This window comes from Danio rerio, chromosome 8 (genome assembly GCF_049306965.1).
Source record: "Danio rerio strain Tuebingen ecotype United States chromosome 8, GRCz12tu, whole genome shotgun sequence".
Lineage (NCBI taxonomy): Eukaryota > Metazoa > Chordata > Actinopteri > Cypriniformes > Danionidae > Danio > Danio rerio.
Window position 1 is genome coordinate 34,820,760 of NC_133183.1, and position 26,776 is coordinate 34,847,535.

At 35.1% G+C, this 26,776-nt stretch overlaps 1 protein-coding gene across 1 annotated transcript in view; it reads left to right on the plus strand.

Annotated features, from left to right (window-relative positions):
* Positions 1 to 26,776, plus strand: part of hmcn2 (hemicentin 2) — a 172,742-nt gene that overhangs the window by 113,153 nt on the left and 32,813 nt on the right. The window contains exons 48-64 of the mRNA XM_001920466.9: positions 2,690 to 2,968; positions 8,574 to 8,767; positions 8,863 to 8,944; positions 11,514 to 11,650; positions 11,732 to 11,873; positions 12,969 to 13,113; positions 15,539 to 15,666; positions 15,975 to 16,128; positions 16,486 to 16,607; positions 18,417 to 18,581; positions 18,687 to 18,794; positions 20,143 to 20,277; positions 20,961 to 21,095; positions 23,755 to 24,024; positions 24,929 to 25,119; positions 25,254 to 25,467; positions 25,550 to 25,684. Of these exons, the coding sequence (XP_001920501.5) occupies positions 2,690 to 2,968; positions 8,574 to 8,767; positions 8,863 to 8,944; positions 11,514 to 11,650; positions 11,732 to 11,873; positions 12,969 to 13,113; positions 15,539 to 15,666; positions 15,975 to 16,128; positions 16,486 to 16,607; positions 18,417 to 18,581; positions 18,687 to 18,794; positions 20,143 to 20,277; positions 20,961 to 21,095; positions 23,755 to 24,024; positions 24,929 to 25,119; positions 25,254 to 25,467; positions 25,550 to 25,684 (2,736 nt within the window). The remainder of the gene's footprint in view (positions 1 to 2,689; positions 2,969 to 8,573; positions 8,768 to 8,862; positions 8,945 to 11,513; positions 11,651 to 11,731; positions 11,874 to 12,968; positions 13,114 to 15,538; positions 15,667 to 15,974; positions 16,129 to 16,485; positions 16,608 to 18,416; positions 18,582 to 18,686; positions 18,795 to 20,142; positions 20,278 to 20,960; positions 21,096 to 23,754; positions 24,025 to 24,928; positions 25,120 to 25,253; positions 25,468 to 25,549; positions 25,685 to 26,776) is intronic.

Sequence of the window (26,776 nt, forward strand, 5' to 3'; positions counted from 1 at the left end):
TCAGAAGAAGAACAGTTTTTTGAAGTATTATTTGTTTTTATTCTGTCTATTCAGTGTCCTTCAACAAGAACAGTGGTGGTGGGGTTCATAATATTCACAATGGTATTTTATTAGTTGTTGGTTTAACCATGGATGAGATAATGCCTTCTATGTTATTTTCTTTTCAATGACATTTCTTATCACATGTTCAAAAACAACAACCAAAATTGCATGTCTATAATTTATATAATGGGTATAATTAAACAATACTTTCACTATAATGTAAATCAGAAGTGTAATAGAAAAATTATAGATTTTTGCGCCATTTTGAATTTTACTCGAATACAAATACAAATACAAATACTTTTCCCCCCTCAACAAATACAAATACAAATACAAATACCGGCTGCTCCGCACATCCCTAATATATATATATATATTGCAAAATAAAAGCTTAATGAGTTATGGTTTAAAAAGTACAAATTTAAACCACAAAGATTTTTATTATTCAGTTTTTTATAACTCACACTTTTACAGTAATTTTAGTAATTTTATTGCAGTATTTAGTGCATATATATATATATATATATATATATATATATATATATATATATATATATATATATATATATATATATATATATATATATATATATATATATATATATATATATATATATATATATATATATATTGTTTTGTAATCATACATGAATGTTTGCAAAATACAGTATTTTTTGAAAAAAAATCTAAATGGGCAATGCCAAAAAAGAAATGACTTGGAAAAATCAGAAATCTTTCAGCATGCTCTGTCATGTGAAGAGACCAGCTTTATGAGTTTTGGACAAGGGGTTGAGACGTTATCTCTGGACCACTGGTAGGCAGTGCACCGAAATGCTGCAGGTAACCTCAGACTATAGTTGTCATAACACACACAAAATTTGGTGTGAATACGTCAATGCCTTACAGAGATATCGCTTCAGGTCCCTTTTTGCAAGCTCTACGTTAGATTTTTATGTAAGTTAAATGGTATGTTGAATCAACATGAATTTCATAATTTTCATAACTAGCGTGGGCCCCACCTGGGCTGGCCCGCATGGACCCCACCTGGGTCGGCCCGCGTGAGCCCCACCTTGGTCGGCCCGCGTGGGACCCACCTGGGGTGACAGGAAGCTTAGTTGATTTTATCATATTTGGTATCAATGGTCTCAGTAAGTGATCCAGGGAATATAACAAGACACATGTCATATCAATGAAGAATGTTTAAAAAAACTTTTTCAAAAATTGCTTATAACTTTTGGCCACAAGATGGCGCTGCTCCAGAAGTTTTTGAGTATCTTTATGGCATGGTGTCAAAAAAGCATACCGTGTTTTGTAATCCGCTTGTTAAGTGGTGACATGTTTGTGACGTATGTAATACTGTTTCCGGGTCCAAGCCGCCATTCATTTGAGTGGAGAAATCATTTGTTTATGATCACGTTTTATTCCTATCACACATTAAAGTTAATTTTATATAAAATCATAGTGTACACAACAATATCTTGGCTTGCTGCATAACAAATACCTAAAATTTTGCAATTTATAAAAAAATTTATCACTTTCTGGCCATCGGATATTAGGCATGGACATATATACTGCGATCGTGATTTTCGAAAGCATTAAATTGCTTTGTAAACGTTTATTATTACCATTTCACGAGTCTCACCATTCAGTTGAATAGAGTGCTTGGACCCGGAAGGCGCTTCGCTTGACGTCACACTTAACAAGCGGATGATGCGTGAATATGTTTGTGAAATGTAGCATTTTTTTGAAAAATCTAAATGGGCGATGCCCAAAATCTCTGACCAGGGAAATTTGGACATCATTCGACTCGACATGCTCTGTCAGATTGAAGAGACCAGTTATATAAGTTTTGGACGAAGGGTTGTGAAGATAAAAGAAAAAAATATATATTTTTTGTATTTCCGGTTTACTAGGGGCAGTGCACTGAAATGCTGCAGATAACCTCAATCCACGGTTGTCATAACACACACCAAGTTTAGTGTGAATATGTCAATGCGTTAAAGAGATATTGCCTGAAGTCCATTTTCTCAAGCTCTTCATTAGATTTGTTCACAAGTTACATGACAACAGTTTGTCTAATCAACTTGATTTTCATAACTTTTGGTCAGCATGGTCTGTAGATCAGGTTCAATTTTGGTCAAAATTAGATAAACGGCCTAAGATGAGTTCAATCAAATAACTTTAAAAAAAATATTAAAATAGTCAAAAAAAAATTTCATGCCGATGATGACGTATTTGAATCAGTTTGAGCCAAGGATTCAGAGGAAACATTAATTTTGACTGTAGCCCATTCGGTCCAGAAGTTATAATGATAAACATGAGTGAAAATTTGGACAGGTGGAGGCGCTAGAGAGTTTGAGATTGAGACTTCAGGTTCCCTGTAGATCATGATGACACTGCTCTCTATCATTCTTATATGATAGAGAAATTATACAACTTTCCTGCATACGGTTATATAGGCTGCCATTCAAATCTGGCAGAAGAAAAAATGGAAACGTAAGAATAATAATAATAGTAAAAACGCCAATGAACACAATAGATGCCTACACACCTGTAGTGCTTGGCCCCTTAATTAACAATGTAGTCCAAATCAATTGTTAACCTCATGTTTTCAGTCAGTCAATCACATGTCTTTCTTCCTCATCAGCTCCCCCTGCTGTGGAGCGAACAGAGCCGACTGAGCAGGTGGCGGTGGTCCAGGGCTCTTCAGTGACTCTGACCTGTGAAGCTCGTGGTGTCCCTCCTCCAACGCTCTCCTGGCTGAAAGATGGTCAGCCACTCTCACTGCACCGCAATCTGCTGCTCGACGGACAGGAAACCCGCTTCCTGCTGTCTGATGTGGGACCCAGCGATGCAGGTCTCTACAGCTGTGTGGCCAGCAACCAGGCCGGAAGCAGCACCAAGACCTTCAACCTGACTGTTTTAGGTATGTACATTTATTATTTAAAGCGACTAAGGGAAAATTGACCAAAGGAACTTGTCAAAAAATAGTAATATTTGCAAAATACAGATGAGGACAATACTATATTAGGAAGGAAGCAAAAGAACAGGGTTAAAAACCGAGAAAAAAGATAAAATACAGTTACCAGAGGAGCAGAGAGGGTGAAGGTTTTGGCTAATTGTGAAGGAACAAGAGGGTGCCACTTGTTCAGAGGCTGTACTGGGAAGAACATACAGCATATAATTGTAGAAGTGAATTGAGGTAGAAAGATCTAGTTACTGTGGAAGTTTTGAAATCCAGCATCAAAGTGTAAAAAATTATTATAGGTGCTGTTTTCACATGGTATTTGGTTGGATTTTAGTCGATCGGGTCACTAGTGGCCAAAGACAGACAATACCATTCACACCTGGGACTTAGATGTTTCTTGACAACTTTCAACCACTTTGATGAGGAAGGGTCAGTTGGCAGGTGTTGGTTAAGTCTGATATTTTAATCTAATAGTGTGAAAGGTGGCACAATTTACAAAACAATTTACAAAATAAAAAAATAAAATAAATACATTTCTAATAGGCTACTTCATACTTTGACTAATTAAATTATAGTTAATTCATTATTTTGTTGATCAACTCCTAAAGCTTACACGCTTTGTTTTATATTTTTAACATGCATATATGCTTTTGTTTTTATAAAAATTGTTTAACAAATAGTTTAGCACAATGAAAATAATAAATTAGGTGTCTTTGGATAAAAACATTATGGAAAGGATCAGTAATTGATCACGTGAAAGATCAGTCATCATTTGAAGTCGGATGTGTAATTTGTGTTCCTGAAGGTTATTTTAAATTGAATAAATTATTAAAAGCATTTTAAAGACTATACACATAAAAAAGTTATATCTTATGAAAAACACTAGCCAACAGGCACTGTCTAAAATTTGCTGTTTATTTATTTAAAAAATGTTAAAAAAATACAATTAAATTCAATTTGTTTATTGTCATGTGCACAGTAAAGGCTGATTTATACTTCTGCGTCAGGCGCACACGTATGCTACGCCGCAGCCTACGCGTGGACGCGCACCTTTCATAAAATGGTAACTACAGGTCACAACAATGCGTAGCGCAAGCTCTGTGATTGGTCGGCTTGGTAGTGCTGACGAGTGTGGGCGGGACCGAGAGCTTGCGTCCATTGGAGAGACTGTTTACAAGTGCAGAGTCCCATGAAGGAGCTCCAGATGGAAAGGTTTGTTTTGTGTTTACCTTATGATCAAAGTTGTTGCACGTCAGCCGGTTCCTGCCTCAAAATGAGCGAGTTTAAATTACTTATGCATTAAGGAAGCGTTCAGAAAAAACAAAACACCAGCAAAGAAACTCGACACAGAGGAACATAAACACCTACTGCCAACTAGCGTTTCGGAAGTGTTATTATACAGAAACAGCGTGCAGAAGTATGAATGCGCAGCTATGCTCCTTGCATGCGCCGTGGGTCGCGCTGATTACTTGACGCAGAAGTAAAGACCAGACTTGTGGAAACACGTTTCCCTGTGCAATGAAATTCTTACTTCCACAGTGAAGTCAAGCACATAACATATACATCATACACGGCATACACATGTATACACATACAGTTGAAGTCAGAATTATTAACCGCCCTGAATTATTACCCCCCCCCCCCTGTTTATTTTTTCCCAACTTCTGTTTAACGGAAAGATTTTTTTCACATTGCACACATTTCTAAACATAATAGTTAAAATAATTAATTTCTAATAACTGATTTATTTTATCTTTGCCATAATGACAGTAAATAATATTTTACTAGACAATTATCAAGACACTTCTATACAGCTTAAAGTGACATTTAAAGGCTTATCTAGGTTAATTGGGGTAGTTAGGCAAGTTATTGTATTACGATGGTTTGTTCTGTAAACAGTCGAAAAAAATATATATAGCTTAAAGGGGCTAATCATTTTAACCTTAAAATGTCTTTTTTTTAAAACTGCTTTTATTCTAGCTGAAATAAAATAAATAAGACTTTCTCTGGAAGAAAAAATATTATCAGACATACTGTGAAAATGTCCTTGCTCTGTTAAATATAATTTGGGAAATATTAAAAAAAGAAAAAGAAATTCAAAGGGGGGCTAATAATTCTGACTTCAACTGTATATACACAGAAGTGACAGAAGTAAAACTATGAAATGTACAGTTGAAGTCAGAATTATTAGCCCCGTTTATTTTTTACCCCGTTTTCTATTTAACGGAGAGCAGATTTTTTCAACACATTTCTAAACATAATAGTTTTAATAACTTATTTTTTATAACTGATTTATTTTATCTTTGCCATGATGACAGTAAATAGTATTTTACTAGATATTTTCAAGGCGCTTCTATACAGCCTAAAGTGACATTTAAAGGCTTTACTGGGTTAATTAGGTTAACAAGGCAGTTAAAGGGAATTAGGCAAGTTATTGTATAACGATAGTTTGTTCTGTAGGCTATCTGCTTTTATTCTAGTTGAATTAAAACAAATAAGACTTTCTCCAGATGAAAAAATATTATCAGACATAATGTGAAAAATTCTTTGCTCTGTCAAGCATCATTTGGAAAATATTTAAAAAAGAGAAAAAAAAAAATTCAAAGTGAGGCTAATAATACTGGCTTCAACTGTATATATATATATATATATATATATATATATATATATATATATATATATATATATATATATATATATATATATATATATGTAAATAATATATAATACTGATTGTGGAGTGATGTAAACAGATGCAAACAATGTATAGTAGTTGTTTAAAATTGTGCTTATTATGCAAAAGGTGCCTAGTGCAATTGGCTCATGTGCAAACAACAGTATAATGGCCGGAGCAGATTGAGTGCAATTGCATGCATTAATAGTGCAAACTGGGATGAAGAATATAGTGTGCTACTGAGCAAACAAAAATGAAACTGTTTATGTCCACTGGTTATCCGTTTAAAAGTCTGATAGCTGATGGGAAAAAGATAGCTGATGGGAAAAAGATAGGATGGAGGCAGCTAGCTCTCTTGTGGACTCTGCCATGGTAGATAGTCTGTAGAGAAGGCAGTGGGGTACTGATGATCTTCTCTGCAGTCCACACCTCTCTCTGCAGACGTTTGCGGCCCTTTATAGTAGTGTTTCTAAACGACACAGTAAATACAGCTGTTCAGGATGCTATCAACCGCACAGCTGTAGAAGTTGCTGAGAATCTTAGATGACAGACCAAGTTTCCCCAGCCTCCTTAAGAAGTACAGCCGCTGTTGGGCTTTCTTGACCAGCTGGGTGGTGTTCATTGTCCAGGTGAGGTCCTCACTGATGTGGACCCCCAGGTATTTAATACTGCTCACTCTTTCCACTTCAAGTTCACAGATAAACAGTGGCTGATGAGTTCCACTCTCCTTATGTCCACTATCATTTCCTTAGTCTTGGCGTGTTGAGAGTGAGGTTGTTGTCCTCACACCATGTCACTAGACTGACCACCTTCCTCCTGTAAGCTGCCTCATCTCCCCGAGTGATGCGTTCTATCACTGCAGAGTTATCCGCAAACTTAAGATGGTTTTGTTCTTGTGGGATGTGACACAGTCTAACTTGCAGTCAAATACATATTTATTTTTGCAAAAAAAAAGCGGTATATAACATATAAGGGCATATAACAGACCTTTTTGGACTCAAATACAAAACCTATCAACAGCAAAGTTTAGATATCTCTGTCCAGTGCACTTCAACTATGAGTCCCGCTGGGTTTATGAATAAGTTCAGCAGAGGAGAGCAGGCGGTTTTTAGCGGCTGTCCAAACACATTCAATCACAAGTGAGTTTGCACAGTTGGAGGAATCCGGTTGAATGCATTTTTGACTACCTCTGGATTCGTTTAAAAGAGGACAAGTTCAAAACATTTCACACCCCGTTCACACATTTACTTAAAATTGTCCATTTGTGATCGAATTGATGAAAACGCCTCTTAAAGGTCCCATTCAATTAAAGTAAAGTTTTTTAGATGTTAGCATATGTATTGTTAGTTTTTAAGATATCTATAAGCTAGTGTGCTCCAAAACAGTGACAAAATGCGCATTTAGAAGATATAAAACCAATATAAACATGTAAAAAAACAATATAAACATATAAACATGTAGTTTATATAAACTTGTAGTTTGTCACTTCCGCCTAAATGAAATTCACATCATTCACATTCACATCACCTCATACTACAGATTCTCGTTTAATCATAAGCAATCAAATGCTCTCTTGTATCTGATATGCCCCACCCCATGCAAGACACTTTTTATTTGCTTTTCATTTGAGCACTTCACCTCAACCACTCTTGCGGTGATGAAACAAAACGCCATTCGCTGTTTTTTAAAAGGGGGAGGAGCTACACTATATCCTAACCTCTCTTTGTATTTCGGTTGAGATCACGTCAAATGCATATTTAAAATGCATCTTTAATACCAGGAACAGGGCCATAATGTTTTTTTTTTTGTTGTCCTGTTTTCAAAAAACATAAACGAAATATGCTATTTTTGGTCCGGTTTCGACCTCCTTCACATAAACACACTTTATGAATAGACTTGATTATAAGTAGGGCCAGACAGAATCTGCAGACATTTTTAAATATTTCTGCGCAGAATTTTGTAAAAATTGTATTGTATTGTATTTATGCGGAATGATTTTGGAAGTATCATAACTAAAACTTAGTGTATGAAATAAAAATGATACCTTTTTAACTTTTGTTTAATGTTTACAATGCAAATCCAATTAGATCTACTTAATTGGTAAACAAAGCAAGTTTCTCATATAAAATATCTACTAAAAGACAGAAGCTATAACTTAACAAAGTGTACAGTTAATAAATCATTTGAACGTTTTCATATTAGTCAACAATATGAATGAAATTAATTTAAAAACGTATAGTAACTTAAGTATTAATATACAAATTTACACACATTTACACAAGTAAAAAAAATGGGCTAAAATCTGCGGAAATTTCTGCACACGCAGATTCCTTGTGGGCCTACTCATAAGTAAATGCCCACTGGTATGATACTTTGCATGTTTAATGATCTGTAAAGTACACCTGTGCAGCCACCAATGTAAACTATTGCATGCACGTTTGAGACCCCACATCCTTCTTATATGGACACTGGGTAAAACAGAGCCTTAAGGAATAGCTCCTTTATTCTGTTAGACACTAATGAAGATATTTTGAAGATGTTAAAAGTCATTGATTTCCATAGTATTTGTTTAGTTTTTTTACTATGAAATTCAATGGTTACAGCTTTTCAGCTTTCTTCAAAATCCCTTTTGTTGTGTGTTCAACAGCAGAAAGACAGTCAGACAGGTTTGGAACAAGTGAAAGATGAGTAAAAATGACATACTTTTCAGTTTTGGGTTTACCTTTAGGCTGTTTGAAGGTAAGAGCATTTAGTTAAGGTAAAATCTGAGGTCTGTATCTAAACACGAGGTCATAGAAGGATTTTAGTTCAAAGCAAAAACATTTGAAATGTTTTAGAAGCAGAAATACGTGCTTGCAAAAACCTGAGGGATGTTTTTGTCTTTTTTAGAGCCCCCCAAGATCACTGGTTCTTTGTCCCCTGAGGAGCAGCTGATTGCAGTTGACAGTTTGCTGGAGCTGGAGTGTATCGCCACTGGTCTTCCTCCTCCAACACTCAGCTGGCTGAAAGATGGACGTCCAATACAGGACAACATGGCAATAATAGAAAGGGATGGGCAGCTGCTCAGGATTAACAAAGTTCAGGTGCTAATATAAATTAATGCTTATTCATAAAGCTTTGTATATATTGATAAATCTTTGTAGTTGTGCCAAACATGTTATTTCTTCATTTGGAACAGGTGGAGGACGCAGGTCTGTATACTTGTCTTGCTAGTAGCCCAGCTGGAGAGGATGGCAGAAATCACTGGGTGCGCGTTCAACGTAAGTTAAATTAGTACCAAGATTTAGATGATTACAGGATTGGATTAACTAAATTGGCCATAGTCTATAAGTGTGTGTGTGAATGTGAGAGTGTATGGGTGTTTTCTAGTACTAAGGCATCCGCTGTGTAAAACATATGCATAAAAGTAACATATGCATTAAACATATGAAATAGATAGTGGTTCATTCCACTGTGGCGACCTCTGATAAATCAGAGACTAAGCTGAAGGAAAATGAATAAATGATAGTGTGTATGCTACAAACAAGGGAAAACTGTATAAATAAAATAAATTCTTGATGCACTACATTTCAAATGCTTGAGTTCAGAAAGTTTATTTATTAGGCCTACTCTCTTAAGGGGAATAAATTGATTGAAAATGACAGTAGGTTTATTATTTCAGATAAATGCCGTTTTTTTTTCTCTATTCAGTGATGAACTCTGGAAAAAAGTATCATGGTTTCTTCAAAAGTTTAAAGCAGCACAACTGCTGTCAGCCATGATAATGAGAAAGCATGACATTTTTACATGTCATGTGTTCAGCATTTGAATTTTTTTAGCATCATTACTCGTCTTCACTATCACACATGACATTTTAAAATACGTGTTTTACTGCTCCCCTCTTGCATCAACTCATTGCAGTATGTTAAATTGTCAAGGAACCATTTCAAATCTTTATAACCACAGGGCTTGCAAAATCACTACCCTGACATTCTGGGGCTATTGTGTCTTCCAGTCGATCTACCAAAATCTTATTGGGAGGAAAAATATATTTCAATGCTTTTGTAATCTCTTACAAATTTGGTAATATGTTGAATATGTATTGGATGACAATATTAATATGTGGTTGAATTTGCGTTTGGTACCAGTTTTTCTTGGGTACTAGTTGTTCCGAGGACCTGTTGAGGCTAGTTTTATGTACATGTGATAAAATATATCTGCAATAATGCACTCTTTTTATGTCAGCCCTGATGCATGGGGACTGTCTGTGCTGCTGATATTTTTGCAATAAATCTACTTGTTAAGAATACAGAAGAAAAGCCCCAATATGAAGAGTGAATGCTGAAACAGTGTTCTGTCAGTGTATTTGTTTGTTTTCTATTCCACACTGAAATGTGCATATAATGCAATTGAACACTGAACACTCATCACTCACTAAGAGAGATTGTACTGACACAAACACTCATATACAGAAATAGCCTGAGCTACATTTTAAGTGTATTATTCATTTATTCATTCATTTATATATATATATATATATATATATATATATATATATATATATATATATATATATATATATATATATATATATATTTTTTTTTTTTTTTTTTTTCTCCAATTTCTGTTTAACTGAGAAAAAAAATTTCTACACATTTCTAAACATAATATTTTTAACAACTCATTTCTAATAACTGATTTATTTTATCTTTGACATGATGGCAGAAATTAATCTTTACTAGATATTTTTCAAGACACTTCTATCCAGCTTAAAGTTAATTCGGTTAACTAGGCAGGATAGGGTAATTAGCCAAGTTATTGTATAAGAATGGTTTGTTATGTAGACTATCGAAAAAAATATATAGCTTAAAGGGGCTAATAATTTTGACATTTTTTAAAATAATAAAAAGTGCTTTTATTCTGAAATAAAACAAATAAAACTTTCTCTAGAAGAAAAATATTATCAGACATACAGTGAAAATGTCCTTGCTCTGTTAAACATCATTTAGGAAATATTTGAAAAGAAATTCAAAGGGGGCTAATAACTTCAACTGTATGTTTCATTAACACCAAATAATGACTTCAACAAAGATCTCAGAGCTAATTTAGTCCGATTTTCTAATACAGTTAGTTATATAATATCTATAATATCAGTTTATTTAACAAATATATACATAATGACTCTAATGAATGACTTTTTTAACATCTATTTTATCTAGATAATTTATGTAATAATTATTATTCAGTAAATATTATTATTTAGTCTTTTCTGGCTACTAAAAGCTTAAGAGTGCCTGCTTAAATGGGTACCAGGAATTTTGAACTTTTGCGAGCCCTGACAGCATCATGCAACAGATCTGAACCAACCTGCGGAGAAAAAATAAATCCATTAATTTAAAATTGTATACATTATCTTATTGGGCAAATATCTGAAATATCATGCATCACTAGTTTTATTTTTTTTCTTTTAAAGAATACAGATTAGGCAGAAACATTGCTCATAAAACCTATTTTTTTTGTAATGTGATGTAAGTTGCATTAGCAAGTTTGCATTAGCAAACACTTGAACAAAGACAACAATTCCATCAACTCTTGTTGTGTATATTATTTTGACTTTATTCTACTCCCCTAAACACATGATGTGCACATGTACAGTATAACCTCATCATTATCAAAATCTTTCAGTTTAACAGAATGTGCTTTCTGTCCTGCAAACACCTATGTTTACCATTTTTAAATGTTTACCATTTTTTGTGAAAACGTTAAATGACCCCTCAGATAGATACTAACTATCAAGGACCATGTTCACACTGTTTAATTAGATTTTTGTTTTTGCATGATCACTTACAGTTCCACCCACTCTCCTTGGCTCCAATGACATCAGAACTGTCTCAGTTCCAGCCAAAGGTCACTTGACTCTTGAGTGTCAAACCGACAGTGACCCTCCACCAGAGATTGAGTGGTACAAGGATAACGTCAAAGTACAGGTGAGAACAGATCAATGTATCCTCTGAATGTATTTTGTTAACTGTTATTTAACGTTAATCTGCCTTTTCTGTCTCTCTCAGTTGGGAGGTCGAATTCAGTCCATTGCCAGTGGACAGTTTTTGGAAATTCAAGATGTCCGGATGCATGACAGTGGACAGTACAGCTGTGTGGTTACCAACATTGCTGGCAGCACTAGTCTGTTCTTTACTGTAGAGATTCTCTGTAAGTTTGTGGCATTTACTCTTGACTTTTTTGTTTTTAAAATCCTTTATACTGCTGTTTTCTATATAACTTGAGCACACTCTATACACTATCATTCAAAATTTGGAGGTTTGTCAAAGTTTGGTTTTCATAAGACTATATTCCTAGTGTTTACACTTTTTATGATCAGTGCTCTGTAGTGCAGGCCAGAAGACAACAGAGTGTCCAAAAACCACTGAGTTGCCAAGAGCAACTCATGTAACAGTCACTGAATTTTTACTTTAGCAAATTGGTTGCATATTACATTGTTCTTGTCAGCACTAAAAGAAATATTGTAGCTCAAGCTTGGCTTGGCAGGTTTTTAAGTTGTAGGTTTGGCAATAACACTTAAGCAAACATGTGTTTATTTAATCATTGTCCCATTAAAGGCTAAATATAGTAAGTCCTACTGAAAAGAATTGAAAAACAAAGGCTGTGACTGTTGTTTCTGAAGTTTTTTTTATTATTTTTCAAGAAAAATGTTCTTTATAGTTCTGTGAAAATGATCTGTTCTAAAATCTACAAAGGTAAGTGTGTAATGTGATAATTAAAGCAAAATACTTTGTTCTAGGTGTCATTTATATTTCTTTAATAGATGGTTGGGACAAAAACTCCTTTTAACATGGATTATTTTTAGCATGTTGCTGCACCACGTCATTTGATATCAGGACACATTTCCTTTCATTTTTGACAAAAATGGCCAAAACGCTGGCCAACAACTAAAACGTTTTTCTTTCGCATTTAAAAAAGTCTCACGTTTACACAACCATGTTTTCAAAACAATCTTCATTTATACGACTTTGAAAATTGCCAAAAAGACTGTATATATGCCAGGAATGTATTTGACACTGTCACCTTGTTAGTAAGCAGTACCTATAGACCAATTCAATATGGTGATGTCATTGGCCCATGAACATTTCCTGCTTGTTGTCAAAGTATTAAAATGTAAGTTTAAATGTAATATCATATCATATCACATCAATCATATTACATACTCCACTTGAAACTAGTTTGTGATACTTGACTTAATGTAAATGTTGTCAAAAAGTAAACATCATGTTGATCATGTTTTTGTAGTGCCACCGGTCATCAGAGAGGGCAGCTCATTGATCATAGCACATGTCGGTCAGGATGCAGTGCTGCCATGTGAGGTGGAAGGAGCACCGTCCTCTTCTGTCATGTGGAGGAAAGATGGAGGCCCAGTTCCTCTTCACAATAACAGGCAAGTTCGAACTTCAAACAGCATCAGTCCTGCCCTTAATTTATTGGACAATACGCTTTTTTTCTGGAATACAGCAGGGCACAGGGTTACGTTCACTTCTTTTCTTTTTTTATCTGCTCTCCCTCGATTCAATAGTAAAGAAGCATAGTTAATCATTTTATTTTTATGCAGATGATAACCAGATTTATTTACTAGTCAGAAAGGGTGATATCTTCAGGCTGCTACTGCACTTTCTTAACAGTAATAATGAGTCTGGATAGCTCTTAATTTTGTTCATTTATTCATTTTCTTTTCGGCTTAGTCCCTTTATTAATCTGGGGTCTCCACATCGGAATGAACCGCCAACTTATCCAGCATGTGTTTTACGGAGCAAATGCCCTTCCAGCTGCAACCCTTTACTGGGAAATATCCATGCACGCTCATTCACACACATACACTACGGACAGTTTAGCTTACCCAATTCACCTGTACCACATGTCTTTGGATTGTGAGGGAAACCGGAGCACCTAGAGGAATCCCACGCGAACACGGGGAGAACATGCAAACTCCACACAGAAATGGCAACTAATCCAGTTGAGACTTGAACCAGCGACCTTCTTGCTGTGAGGTGTTTGTGCCACCCACTGCACCACCGTGACGTCCGGCTCTTAATTTCTTTAGTTTTAGTGAAAAATAAAAAAAACCTAAGTGATGGGGGCACTACTTGAATCATGCTGGTCCATTTGGGTACCTTGGCTCAATACATCAAACCAACCATCCCCAAGTAGGGGTAAAAAATGACTCTGACGTGAAGCTTGACTGGCAACTCAGGGTAGTCATTGTTTTCCAACTGAGGCAGCTGGTCAAAATAAAGCCATTTCTCCCTAGCCTGAGGCAGTAATCCATGCCTTTGTTACCACTTGGCTAGATTACTGTAATTCGCTGAATGTGAGGGTTAGTGGGTCTTTTGTCTCTTCTCTTCTACAAATGCTGCAGTGTGTCTTTTTACTGGTACACACAGATTTGACCATATTTCCTCTTTTTTCGTGTCACTTCACTGACTGGCTGTACATTTTATGATCCAATTTAAGATTTCTTTATTTGTTTTTAAATTCTTAAATAATCTTTTTCCACTGTACATTTCAGAAATGCATATACACCACCTCAATCTCTCAGGTCAGCTGACCAGTTGTTTCTGAATGTGTCAAGGCCCATACCCCTTCCCCTTGGCCCTTAAAACCGAGTGTGAAGGGAAAGGGCTTTAAAATGTACCCCTAAGAAATGGGACACCACTACAGCAGCTGCACACATTGTCGTGTCATTGCAATCTCTTGCTTCTCATGAGATCAGACGATGGCGACTGCTGTAGTTATTCCAGTTGTGTAATTTTTTGTTATTTATCTTCAAGAAATTACTGAAGGCATATATTATGTTATCATAATGAAATAATGTGGCAACAAGATCATAACTGTACTGTGCATTTACATCATGGCCATATTCATTTATATAAACGCACAAAAACAACATTAACATTATAGCAGACACTGTAAAAAGCCCAATCCCAGCCACTTGACCTTTCTGACAGGGTATTTGAGCGTCATCGAGTGTCAAAATGTTGTGGAACTGCTGTACAGGAGTTATGATTATGGATTATAGATAGCGATATTTAATGGTTTTTATTTTAGCAGGTATTTTTTAAGCATGACAGTAAAACACAAACGTGATTATGACTGTATTAAAACATGTGCTTGTTTGTTGTAAAAATTCGTAATAATGATAAAAAATACTAATTTGTGGATCTCCTTACTTTCGGGTGCAGCGATCCTGTTGTTATGGCTGGTGTATTCTGGGAAATTTTCTTACCCTTTGGTTTCGAGTGAGGTCCTGAAAAATCTTCATTTGAAGGGGTATCTACCCCATCCTCTTAAACCTACATCTTCAAGCTAAAGATAATTGGGACACCCCTACCCCTTTACGTGAACAATGAAAATGAGGGGTAAGGGGAAGGGCTAAGGGGTAGTACTGGGATTGGGCCTAAAACATAGCGTAAACTCAGAGAGGACCATGCCTTTGCTGTAGTGGCTTCAAAACTAGTTATTAAACTTCTGATTTGTTTGATAGACAGCCCTCTTCATTGTCTGTTTTTTTATATATATATATATATATATATATATATATATATATATATATATATATATATATATATATATTTTCTCTTTGCACTTTGACATTGTTTGCTTTTTTGTTTGTTTGTTTGTTTATATTTTCTTAAGCAGTTTAGTTGTATTTCATGTCATATTTGAATTTTAGTCTTCTGTACAGCAATTGGTTTTGATTTTAAAAGTGTTTTAAAAATAACATTTGATTGATTGATTGATTGATTGATTGATTGATTGCATGATTGATTGATTGATTGATTGATTGATTGATTAATTGATTGACACAGATTCACCTTGCTGTCAGAGGGATCTTTGCGTATTTCTACAGTGCAGCTGTCTGATGTTGGTCGTTATTACTGCAGTGTGTCTAATCAGGCTGGATCAGACCATCGTGGCATGGACCTTAAAGTCTACGGTATACTGCAAAAACATACACTATAATAATTAGAGACATATTAGCATTGAATAATGCAAATGCTAATGCAAGTTCAGCATTCTTTGGAACTGAACGTGCCTAATCACTGAGCTTGTTCCATGTTATTGATTCTTTATTGCTGGTTTTCTACTATTCCCTAATATCTAAGGATAGTTGCTATGACACAACTTGCATTGTATAAAGAGCTTTAAAAGTTAAAATTATTTGATAGTTTTAACAAACTCCTAAATAGTGTTAAGACAGGATGTAGGCTAATTTTCTTTCCTTTCCACATTTTTTGCTTTCAGTCGGGCCCTCGATTAGCCCTGGTCCCTTTAATGTGACAGTGGTCACAGGTCAAAGGGCAGTGTTAAGTTGTGAGAGCACTGGTATTCCTGCTCCTCAGGTCAGCTGGAGGAGGAATGGCTCACCTATCAGTGTGGATCAGTCAAGCGCTTATAGGTTAGAAATGCTACTTTATATGTACAGTAAGCAATCACAAAATAAATAATATTTACTGGCAAATTTACTATTTAAATTAAATTGATATTTCTAAAATGTAATTTTTTTTTTTTATTCTGACAAACACACTCACACAAAGCAGTTTGTTGCAGTGCTTTTTGGTTTATGTCTTGTCATATGTATTTCAAATGCATATGTATAAGTTTTTTTTATTTAAACACATATATTACACATTATTTTTTTCATTATATATTTTTTATTGATTGATTTTATTTATTTACTAACAAATATAAATTAATTACAAATGTATTTATAGTTTATAATAAAGTGTGTGTACTAAATGACTTTGTTTTGAAGGTTAATGTCTTCTGGTTCTCTGGTCATTACATCACCGACTGCTGAGGATGAGGGTTATTTCGAGTGCACAGTGACCAATGAGGTTGGAGAAGAGCGAAGAGTCATAGAGGTCATTCTGCAAGGTACTGTAAGAGGTTCATGGATGATAACACACATTAAATATCTATTCATGCTCATATACAGTACTATGCCCCTCCCCCAGCTAAATCTGTTTGAATGCTTTTAAGTCACATGTAAATGTGTCAGTAAATCGTTATTTTGTATTAATTTAATTTTAGCTGTAATTAAATTTGTTATTCTTTTTCAGCTAAAATGATTATATATTTTAAATAAAGTTACATTTCATTTTAAGCATTATAAACTGTGGATGATGGATACATGAACTGTGAATGTAGACCAAATTATTCAGCAACTGTTACTGTTACTGTTTCAGTTTGGGAAGGTCATTTTTGAGAAAATGCCTCTGACAGCTAGGGAAAAAAGGACACCGATATGGCCTCAGTCAGAAAACTATTTTGCATGCCACCTTCATCAAATTTGATGTATAATTCATGATATTTTTGGCTTTCAAGGCATCTTTTTTCTAGGTCATTAAATTAATATTTTCCTGTGTTTGTATATAGAAAAACAAATAATAAATACAAAAAAATCTCATTACTTCATAATGTATAACTTTTTATATTTTTGAGCATGAAACTTTCCATGATTTTCGAGATGAACCATAGTAGAGCTTAAAGTGTCTTTCCAATGATACCTATTTTCGGCTTGTAGCATACTGGGGTCAAAAACTTTCCTATCACTGCTATGCTGATGATACCCAGCTATACCTCTCTTTTCACCCTGATGATCCCTCGGTTCCGGCTTTCATCTCAGCCTGCCTGTCAGACATTTCACACTGGATGAAAGATCATCATCTTCAGCTTAACCTTGTGAAAACAGAAATGCTTGAAGTTTCTGTCAACCCAACTCTACATCATAACTTTTCAATCCAGATGCATGGGGCAACCATTACTGCATCCAAAATGGTGAAAAGCCTTGGAGTAACGATTGATAACCTACTAAACTTCTCTGACCACATTGCTAGAACTGCTCGATCTTGCAGATTCACACTCTATAACATTAGAAAGGTCCGACCCTTCCTATCTGATCATGCAGCTCAACCTCTTGTTTAAGCTCTTGTTCTCTCCAGACTGGACTATTGCAACTCTCTTCCAGCTGGGCTTCCAGCTAACTCTATCAAACGTCTTCAGATGTGCCCTCCAAAAACTTGTGTTCTGTGAATGAACATCGCCTCGTAGTTCCTTCCCATAGAGGGAAGAAAACACTTTTCACTTTCACTCTCGCTTTAAATCTGCCCAGTTGGTGGAATGAACTCCCTAACTGCATCACGGCAGAGTCACTCTCTGTCTTTAAGAAACGACTAAAAACTCAACTATTTAGTCTCCACTTTCCTTCCTAATCTGCAATTTCCTCTCTGGCTCCACCGCTAACTGTACTACAAAAAATAAATAAATAAATAAATATTTATTATTAATGGTTTTGCGTCTTACACTTTACATACCTAAAACTTGCCTACAGCATTTATTCATTGTTGCTCTTATAGTTGTGTAAATTGCTTCCTTGTCCTTATTTGGAAGTCGCTTTGGATAAAAGTTTCTGCTAAATGACTAAATGTAAATGTATTTCATATTTTACATATATTAGGTAACAAAATTATTTAAACTTAATATCTGTAGTTTTATATCAGTTGGATTTATTTTTTCTTTTTCAAAATTTATAGTTTTTTTTTTTTTGAAGAATTAACTAAATGTCCAAAATACGGTACTTACAGTATATGACTTATTCTTTGTACATATACTGTATGAATAATATGATTCATATTGAATGTCTGTGTGTATTCATTGAATGAACATAATTCATTGTTTTCACAGTTCCCCCTGTGATTAAAGATGATGTCAGCAGTGTTACGGCAGTTAAAATGTCTCCCGTGGTGTTGCCATGTCATGCTACGGGACGTCCTGAGCCTGTCATTAGCTGGAACAAGAACTGGATGCAGCTGGGTGCTCGAGGTGGTAGTTATCGTGTACTGCCCACAGGTCAGATGCGAGACAACAATAACCCACTATTCCTGAAAACCCCACCCGCTGTTACTGATATTTAATACTGCATCATGTCACTGTGTTTGTTTCATTGTGATACAGGAGCGCTGGAGATCTTGGCTGCAACTCCTAGTCATGCTGGCAAATATACCTGTTCTGCTCGTAATCCTGTTGGTGTGGCTTATAAACATGTTACTCTTACTGTACAGGGTAAGACAGAAATAATAATGGAAAACACTGCATGTGAATAAAAAAATGATATATATGTATCATCATACTTCCTCAGTTAATTGATCATGTTAAGAATGACATAGATTTAATATGTCCTAATTTGGCTTGATTTCTAACACACAAATCAACGAGTCAAAGGTTTGTACAGAGGGACATTCTCTTTTTATAGCTCCATAGTTCAGATATTACCAATACTAACATTACTGTAAATAAACTCATTTTCATAAGGCCATTATAATTGTGTCATTAATTTTATAACACCGTCATTAATATTTTTAATGACCTCAATTGCACCGGTACAAATGTTGTCATAAAATGTCATTAAATATTGTTATAAAAATATTGTTATAAAATTATTTGTCAGTTGAGTAATGACACTAATCATAATGAGAAATTTTAGTGACAAATTGATTTAGTTCCACTTAAAAAGTGATCAGAAAAGTTCATAACACAATTATAATTGCAATCACGTTTATAATCGCTTTATGACAAGTTTTGTTGTCATGGTAATGTCGTCATGACAAAGACAGGTTATTATGTATTTGCTTATGTCGAGTCTGTCACATGCAGGAGCACGTTGAGGACAACAAAAGTAAGGATCCAATTTCAGTTCAATAAGGTTAGTCATAAAGGCAGGCAATGGTCAGTACAGGAGCAAAACAGAAACATACTGGCCATCCAAATCATGGTCATAAAACCGACATAATGTCAGTACAGGCGGCAAAAAAGCATACAACAAAAAGACAATTCTTGGGTCAAAAACATGACAAGCAAAGCTAAGAGCTAGAAACACTCGATACAACAAACAGCAACAGCAAACAAAGACTCAGCAAAGAGCTAGTGTGTGTGGTGTATAAAAATTCCCAATTATCATTAATCACATGCTTCAGCTGCGTGTGTCATCAGCGGTGATTGCTGACTGGTGTGTGTAAAACGGCATGATGGGATTTGTAGTTCGTAAAGGTGACATACTGTATGTAGTTCACCAATGATCTGCCTAGACTGGATCACTGGAGATTGTGACAGAGTTGTCATAACAAAGACATTTAAAAAAAATGTCATATTTATATTTAAAATTACAGAACTGAGGGAATGACACTTAATGACAGTTGTCATAAGCATGCATAAAATTTATTTTGAAGACACCTTCGAGTAAAGTGTTACCTTTTTTTTCATTAGACTGCCAGCAAGCTTCATAATAAACAAAACATGATTAAAAAAATGTCTGCAATGTCTCACTTTATTAAAATTGTCCTGTGATTGAAAAGCTCACATGGAACATGTGATAACCAAATTTTGGTTTGTGTTTTTGTGTGTGTGTTTTCAGAACCGCCAGAGATCAGGCCTATGGCAGAAGAGGTTCAGGTGGTGTTACATCATTCAGTGGTTTTGCCCTGTGAAGTGCAGGGATTCCCCAGACCCACCATCACATGGCAGCGAGAAGGAGTTCCTGTGGCCACAGGTTGGTCAGGTTGTGCCCTAGTGATTGAAACTAGTTAAGAGAACAGTTTGACCTCAAGGTTGCAGGTTTGACCTCAAACTAAAGATCTTGGAGCTGTATCTGCTGTAAAGTGATTGGCAGGCTTTATATAAAACTACAAATAAGGTCAAAAAAAATAAATGCATATGAAACAGCCATCAAACCTTTTTCAGGTTGATTGAGCTATTAAAATTGTTTTGTGCTGGTTTACCTTAAAACTTACCTTAAAACATAAATAATATGAAATAAGTCTAATAAGTTAGTAAAATATTTAATGTTTTTGAAAGGAGCCTGGTTAATAGTTATTATATTGTATCTATTTTACTTTTTGCTAGTATATTTAATTAATTTTTGTTTGGTTTTTGAGGTCTTGTAATTTGTTTTTTAAATTATCATTTTAAATAATATTTATTTTTAATTATTTATATAATGCCAGTAATTATTATGTGCTATATACAATAATTTGTAAAAATAATGTACAGTCATCCATGTGTGTAATTTAAAGAGACACATCAGAAAATTGTCAGTGGCATTATAAAAAGGAAATATTAATGAGCTACTTTTACATTCTGTTATATAAGCACAGCAAGTAATATATTTGTGCCTCAAGTATTATTAGTAGAAGATTCTCTGATAAACGTGCCGTGGCTCTGTGTAATTTTCAGGTCACAGACTGGCGGTTCTCTCCAATGGAGCTCTGAAGTTTTCACGTGTTACTCTTGGAGATGCAGGAACATATCAGTGTTTAGCACAGAATGAAGCAGGAACAGCTTTGGCACAAACCCAGCTTATATTACAAGGTGTGTCACATTTTTGTATCTAAACCTCAAGCTAGAGTATAGCACGATTCTGGATGGAATGAATCCACAAATTTACAGAGAAAATTTAACAAAATAATAAAACAAATTCATTTTTATTAGAATCATTTAATTATTTTATGTATTTTATTTTTATGTGTATTCATTCATTCATTCATTCATTCATTCATTTTTCTTTGGCTTAGCCCCTTATTTATCAGGGGTCACAGCAAAATGAACCCACACGAACATGGGTAGAACATGCAAACTGACCCAGCCGGGACTCCAACCAGTGAATCCTTGCTGTGAGGCAACAGTGCTAACCACTGAGCCTCTGTGCTGCCTATTTTTATGTTATTGAATAAATGTAATTATTTTAATCTCAGTTTGACTGAATGATTTAATGATTCACTCATACAGGTGTCATGTTTCATTTCTAGATGAATCAGCATTTTTTATTCTCTTGAATTATGCAGCGACACATACATTCTTAATTGTGTATCGACACTATTTGGCATAATGTAACATTGTTGCAATCATTTGAAGTGTCAAGTTTAATAGGTTTGTTCACTCCAAAAATGAAAGTTATGTTATTATTTCTCACCCTCGTGATGTTCCAAACCCCTGAGACCTTCGTTCATCTTCGGAACACAAATTGAGATATTTTAGATTAAGTCCCTAACTTAATTCAGGAGGAGCCTGATCAGCAGATGAGTCAGTCAATCATCACATGTCTATATGAGGAGCAGTCAAGCCTCAAGCCTCCTTTGGGGACAGGAGGTTTGAGCTCTCTTCAGGGGTCGATAGCTTAGGCCCCCACTTCAGAAAAGCAATGCTAAAATCATTTACCATGTTAATGCAATTGATTAAGCAGGTGAACTCATGAAATGAAATCTGAGAGATGCTTGTCCTCAATCAAAGGTTATTAAAAGTCCAAAAAGTAAACCAAAAACATTTCATGTGTCTTCAGTGGTTCAACTGTAATCATTCAAGGCTCTGCTAACTATTATGTGTGGCGAAAAATAGTAAAAATGACTTTGTGTTCCAATGACTTGCGCAACAGCTCAGATTTACTAGAGAAAATGCAACACTTTCATGTTGTGTGGCTGACTCTAATGGCAATGCATCATACTGGCAATCGTACTGCCCCCTGACCTGACAAAGAGATGATATAGCCTAGTCTCATTTACGGATTAGTTTTTTTTTTCCACTAAAGTGTTCATGGAGCTTCATATGGGTACAGTTGAACCTCTGAAGACCCATGGAATGTTTTTTTTTTTTTTACAATGTTTTTGGCTTTTCTGGACTGTAGTGTCCTGTGATCATTGCTGTCTATGGCATACCTGTCAACATTGGGATGTGAAAATGAGGGATATGCTTATACACCCCCCCCCCCACCCCTCTTCAGGGCCAAAAAATCCACAAATTACTAAATTTGTTTATCTGGAGCTGTCTAAACATATAGTTAAATGGTCAGTAATGTGTTTTATTATTATTTACAAAGGATAGAATAAATAGACTAGTATACATTAGAAAAGCTGCAAATAACTTAGCAAACAGTTTAGACTATTAAAATTAATAGCTATTATAAAGAAATTGAAAGTTATTAAATCTCATTAATCTTTCCTTCACTTTATAACTTACTCATTCTGATTAAAAGAGCAACAAATGAATCCATCGTTTAGATGTTTCGTTTGATTAAGTAACAGAGGTGTCACTTTAAAAATGCAATGATGAAATGTTATATGAAAGCATCCGATTGCTTTCCTAACTTTTTGTTCATAAATGCTCATTTAGGACAAATTTAGTTGTTTGAAAGAAAACCCACCAAGATCAACATCTTTAGATGTTATTATTAATTATGTGTATATGTCTGTTTAAACATGCACCCAAAACCCAGACTTTTGTTCCGAATCAAATCGCGTGTAAAGAATCAGTTTGGGAATGAGCATCTATGTATCACTATGGATCACGTCAGCTTTCAGACACGCACCTCTACTTGACTGTTTTGAGGATTGTATTGGAAAGGCGACGGCGCCTATAAAGGAAATGAAGGAAATCCGTCCGTTTTCATATTTATCACAAAATATTTTCATGCCTAAATAAAGCAGAACAGAACAGAACAGACTCACATTTAAGAGCAAGGGGCATCCCCTGTTGGTTTGATGGTATGGGTTGCGTACAGGGAGGATCGGCTCTTTAATGTGTATTGCCACCCTTCATAAACAGAGAGAAAATACAGGAGAAATATGGAAAAATTCCTTTATGGAATGATGGTAGGATAGAACTGTAAAATACGGGAGAATCCCAATAAAAACAGGAGGGTTGACAGGCATGGTCTATGAAGGATGAGGGAGCTCTTGAATTTCATCAAACAATTCTTGATTTGCGTACCAAAGATGAATGATTAAGGGTCTCAGGGGATTGAAACAACATGAAGATGAGTTATAATAACATAATTTTATTTTTGGGTGAACTAATACTTTAAATGCCAATTTTTATTGTACTGTAGCTGTCATTCCTATACTTCTGTGGCAACGTGAATGTTTTTAACAAATGATATTAGAAAGCAAATTGAGATCATTTGGATGTTCGATTCATGATTTTGACTTTCTAAAGCTGTACCTCAAACCAGGTATTGAAGTATATGTTTGGTTGCCAGTCCCTCCAGTGTTGTCTGTTCCTCGTCTGGAGTACGTAGTGGTTCTCGGTCAGCCAGTCAGTCTGGATTGTGTGGCAGACGGTCAGCCGAAACCAGAGGTGACGTGGCACAGAGATCGGCGACCAGTGGTTGACAGTTCACACCTGAGACTGTTCTCCAATGGCAGCCTTCACATCACTGCTACTCAACGTGGTGATGCAGGAATATACACCTGCTCAGCTCGAAACAGCGTCGGCAGAGCAAGCCATGATGTCAGACTCATTTTGCATAGTGAGTTACACACGATACCAGGAGAAGCACTGTATGTCTTATACAAAAGATATTAATCTGGATTTTTTTTCAGTTGATGATTGCTCACTGGTGAAGATGCACTTAAAATTTGCACTTAATATGATATGAAACATTTTTTCTTCTATTTGCAATATATTCTTTTTTAAGCAAAAGTTTCTACAATTATTTTGAGATTTATACATAAAACAGGAACTATTTTTGTCAATAAAAGAACGGGTATTAATTGGAATTATTACAAATAAATTATTAACATAACAAATTTGTACTTTTTTCTAACAAAATAATTTGACAGTTATATAGTGACTATACTAATATAATAAATTGTAATTAAAATATATAAATAATGATATAAGTGTTAACATTAACAATTAAAAAAATACATATATCATACATAATAATAATTGAAATGTAAATTGACAGAGAAAAAGAATTGACAGAGTTTACATAAATGTAAAAATAAAAAATAACGATTTATAATTTGAGTTAATTATTATATTAATATATAAAATCATGATATTAATTTATTAAATAAACAGCTTTAATATTAATTTATAGGCTATTTAATAAATAAAAGTATATTGTTTCTTTTAAAAAACACACACATGCATAAAGTAAATTCTTAATTATTCATGTTTAAATGATTGTGTACACTCACCGACCACTTTATTAGGTACACCTTACTAATAATGGGTTGGACCCCTTTTTGCCTTCAGGACTTCCCTTATGGAATGTATGAATTTATTTTGTAAATACATAAAACATTCATATGCTTGAAAATATTTAACATTAAATTACACCATATTCTCAAACTACAGTCTCTAAATTACTGTAGACATTGTTGTTCCTGTTTTTGTAAGATTTGCTGTACCTCTCCTCTCTCCAGCCCCACCGCAGATTTTTGTTGGTCAGTCAGAGATATCTGTCATGCAGGGCTTGCGAGTGATGCTGCCGTGTGCAGCACAGGGTGTTCCTGAGCCCAGGATGAGCTGGGAGAAAAAGGGGGTCTCGGTGTCAAACATGCCCGGCAAATTTACTCTCAGAGAGTCAGGAGGCCTGATTATCGAAAGGGCAGAGGTCAGTGTGTGCAGTGTGTTAAATGAGCTGCATGAAAATAAGCCCTCATCATAATATTACTTTGTCTGTTTTCACTTTAAAGCTGCTTTGAAACAGTTCAACAATAAAAGTGACTTGACTTTGTAAATTTGCAGGCTGGTGATGCAGGTCTGTTTACATGTGTAGCAACTAACACCGCAGGATCGGCTCGATGGGACATTCGCCTGACTGTCAACATGAGACCAGCATTTAAAGAGTTACCTGGTGATGTGACGTTGAATAAAGGTCAGAGTCTCAGCTTGTCCTGCCATGCTGAGGGTACTCCAACACCCACCATAACCTGGACTGCCAACAACAGGCCCTATACTGGTATGAGAGGGCCGCATTATCTGCATTCTTTTGACAAGTTATTTTTTCAGGAACTGAAGAATACTTTCATTTTTAACCACAGGTGCAAGTGTTGATGAAACAGGCAGAAGTTCAGTGATCTTTGACAATGTCACCGTCAGCGATGGGGGAACCTATGCCTGCATTGCAGAGAACACTGTTGGACTCATACGGGCTCTCTCATTTGTGCGTGTTAGAGGTATGTAGAAAAAAACTGCTGAATTTTTAAGTGTTACATTGCTTGACTAAAATCTTGACTAAAAATCGGGGTTTCTGCTGGGTCTTAAAGCTGCCACAGAGTGCTTTGGTTAAATACATTAAATGGTTCCAATATTTACATAGTAGGTATATATGGTTTAGGTAAGTAAAACAACATCTCCAGAAACAGTTTTATGTCCGTTTATAACCTCAGACATGACCCCTAGAATGAAAGCTCAGTTTTGACAATATTTGGAACGTTTGTGAAAATCAATAAACTTTGCTATGACTAGGAGTCTAACGGATCACGGTTGATCCATACAGATCACAACCCACGGTTCAGAGTGCGCTTGACCCGCAGATTAATAACTTTTTTTTAACTTGTAGATTAATCCAGCATTTATGATAATTGCAGAGAGATCGCCTCCAGCGTCATTCAAATAACGTGTATGAAAGCATTTTGGCTTCCCTGTAAAATATAATGATGACGGAATAAATCCTAAATGCTTTCTCAGGTTATTAATTAAAGTTGTTTTCTGTCACTGTTTGTTTAGCCTGCATTAATGTATTCGGTGTAAAGCTGCACAATTAAACATTTAAAGATCGTGATCTCTATTCAAACCCACGCATAATGAATGATAAATGTAATTTGCACATGTTTATTAATCCTTCGAAGTGCTGCTGTCAAATCCGTGTTTGATCGAGGGGGATTCAGATATAAAAAAAAATTCAGTTAGTAACAAACAATTAAAAACATAGAATTACTGGGAGAAGAGTTTATAGTTCAGATATAAACACTGATGTTTGTGGTAAAGACTTAGATCACCGTTTAATGAAACGGTGTTAAATAAGTTAAATAAAGTTAAATAACTTGAAGCTGGTGAATGTTGTAGCAATCACATTATGTAACCAGTTGGTGGCAACAAACTCACATCAAATTATGTCACTGAATAGGATTTCAAAAATTATACACCTATAATCAAACATGAAGTTTTATGTGTGAATTGTTGAATCATTAATTGAAAATAAATATAATATGTTGTACAAGATGTTAGATTTCTATATATTTAGCATTATCAGCAACAGTAGCAAA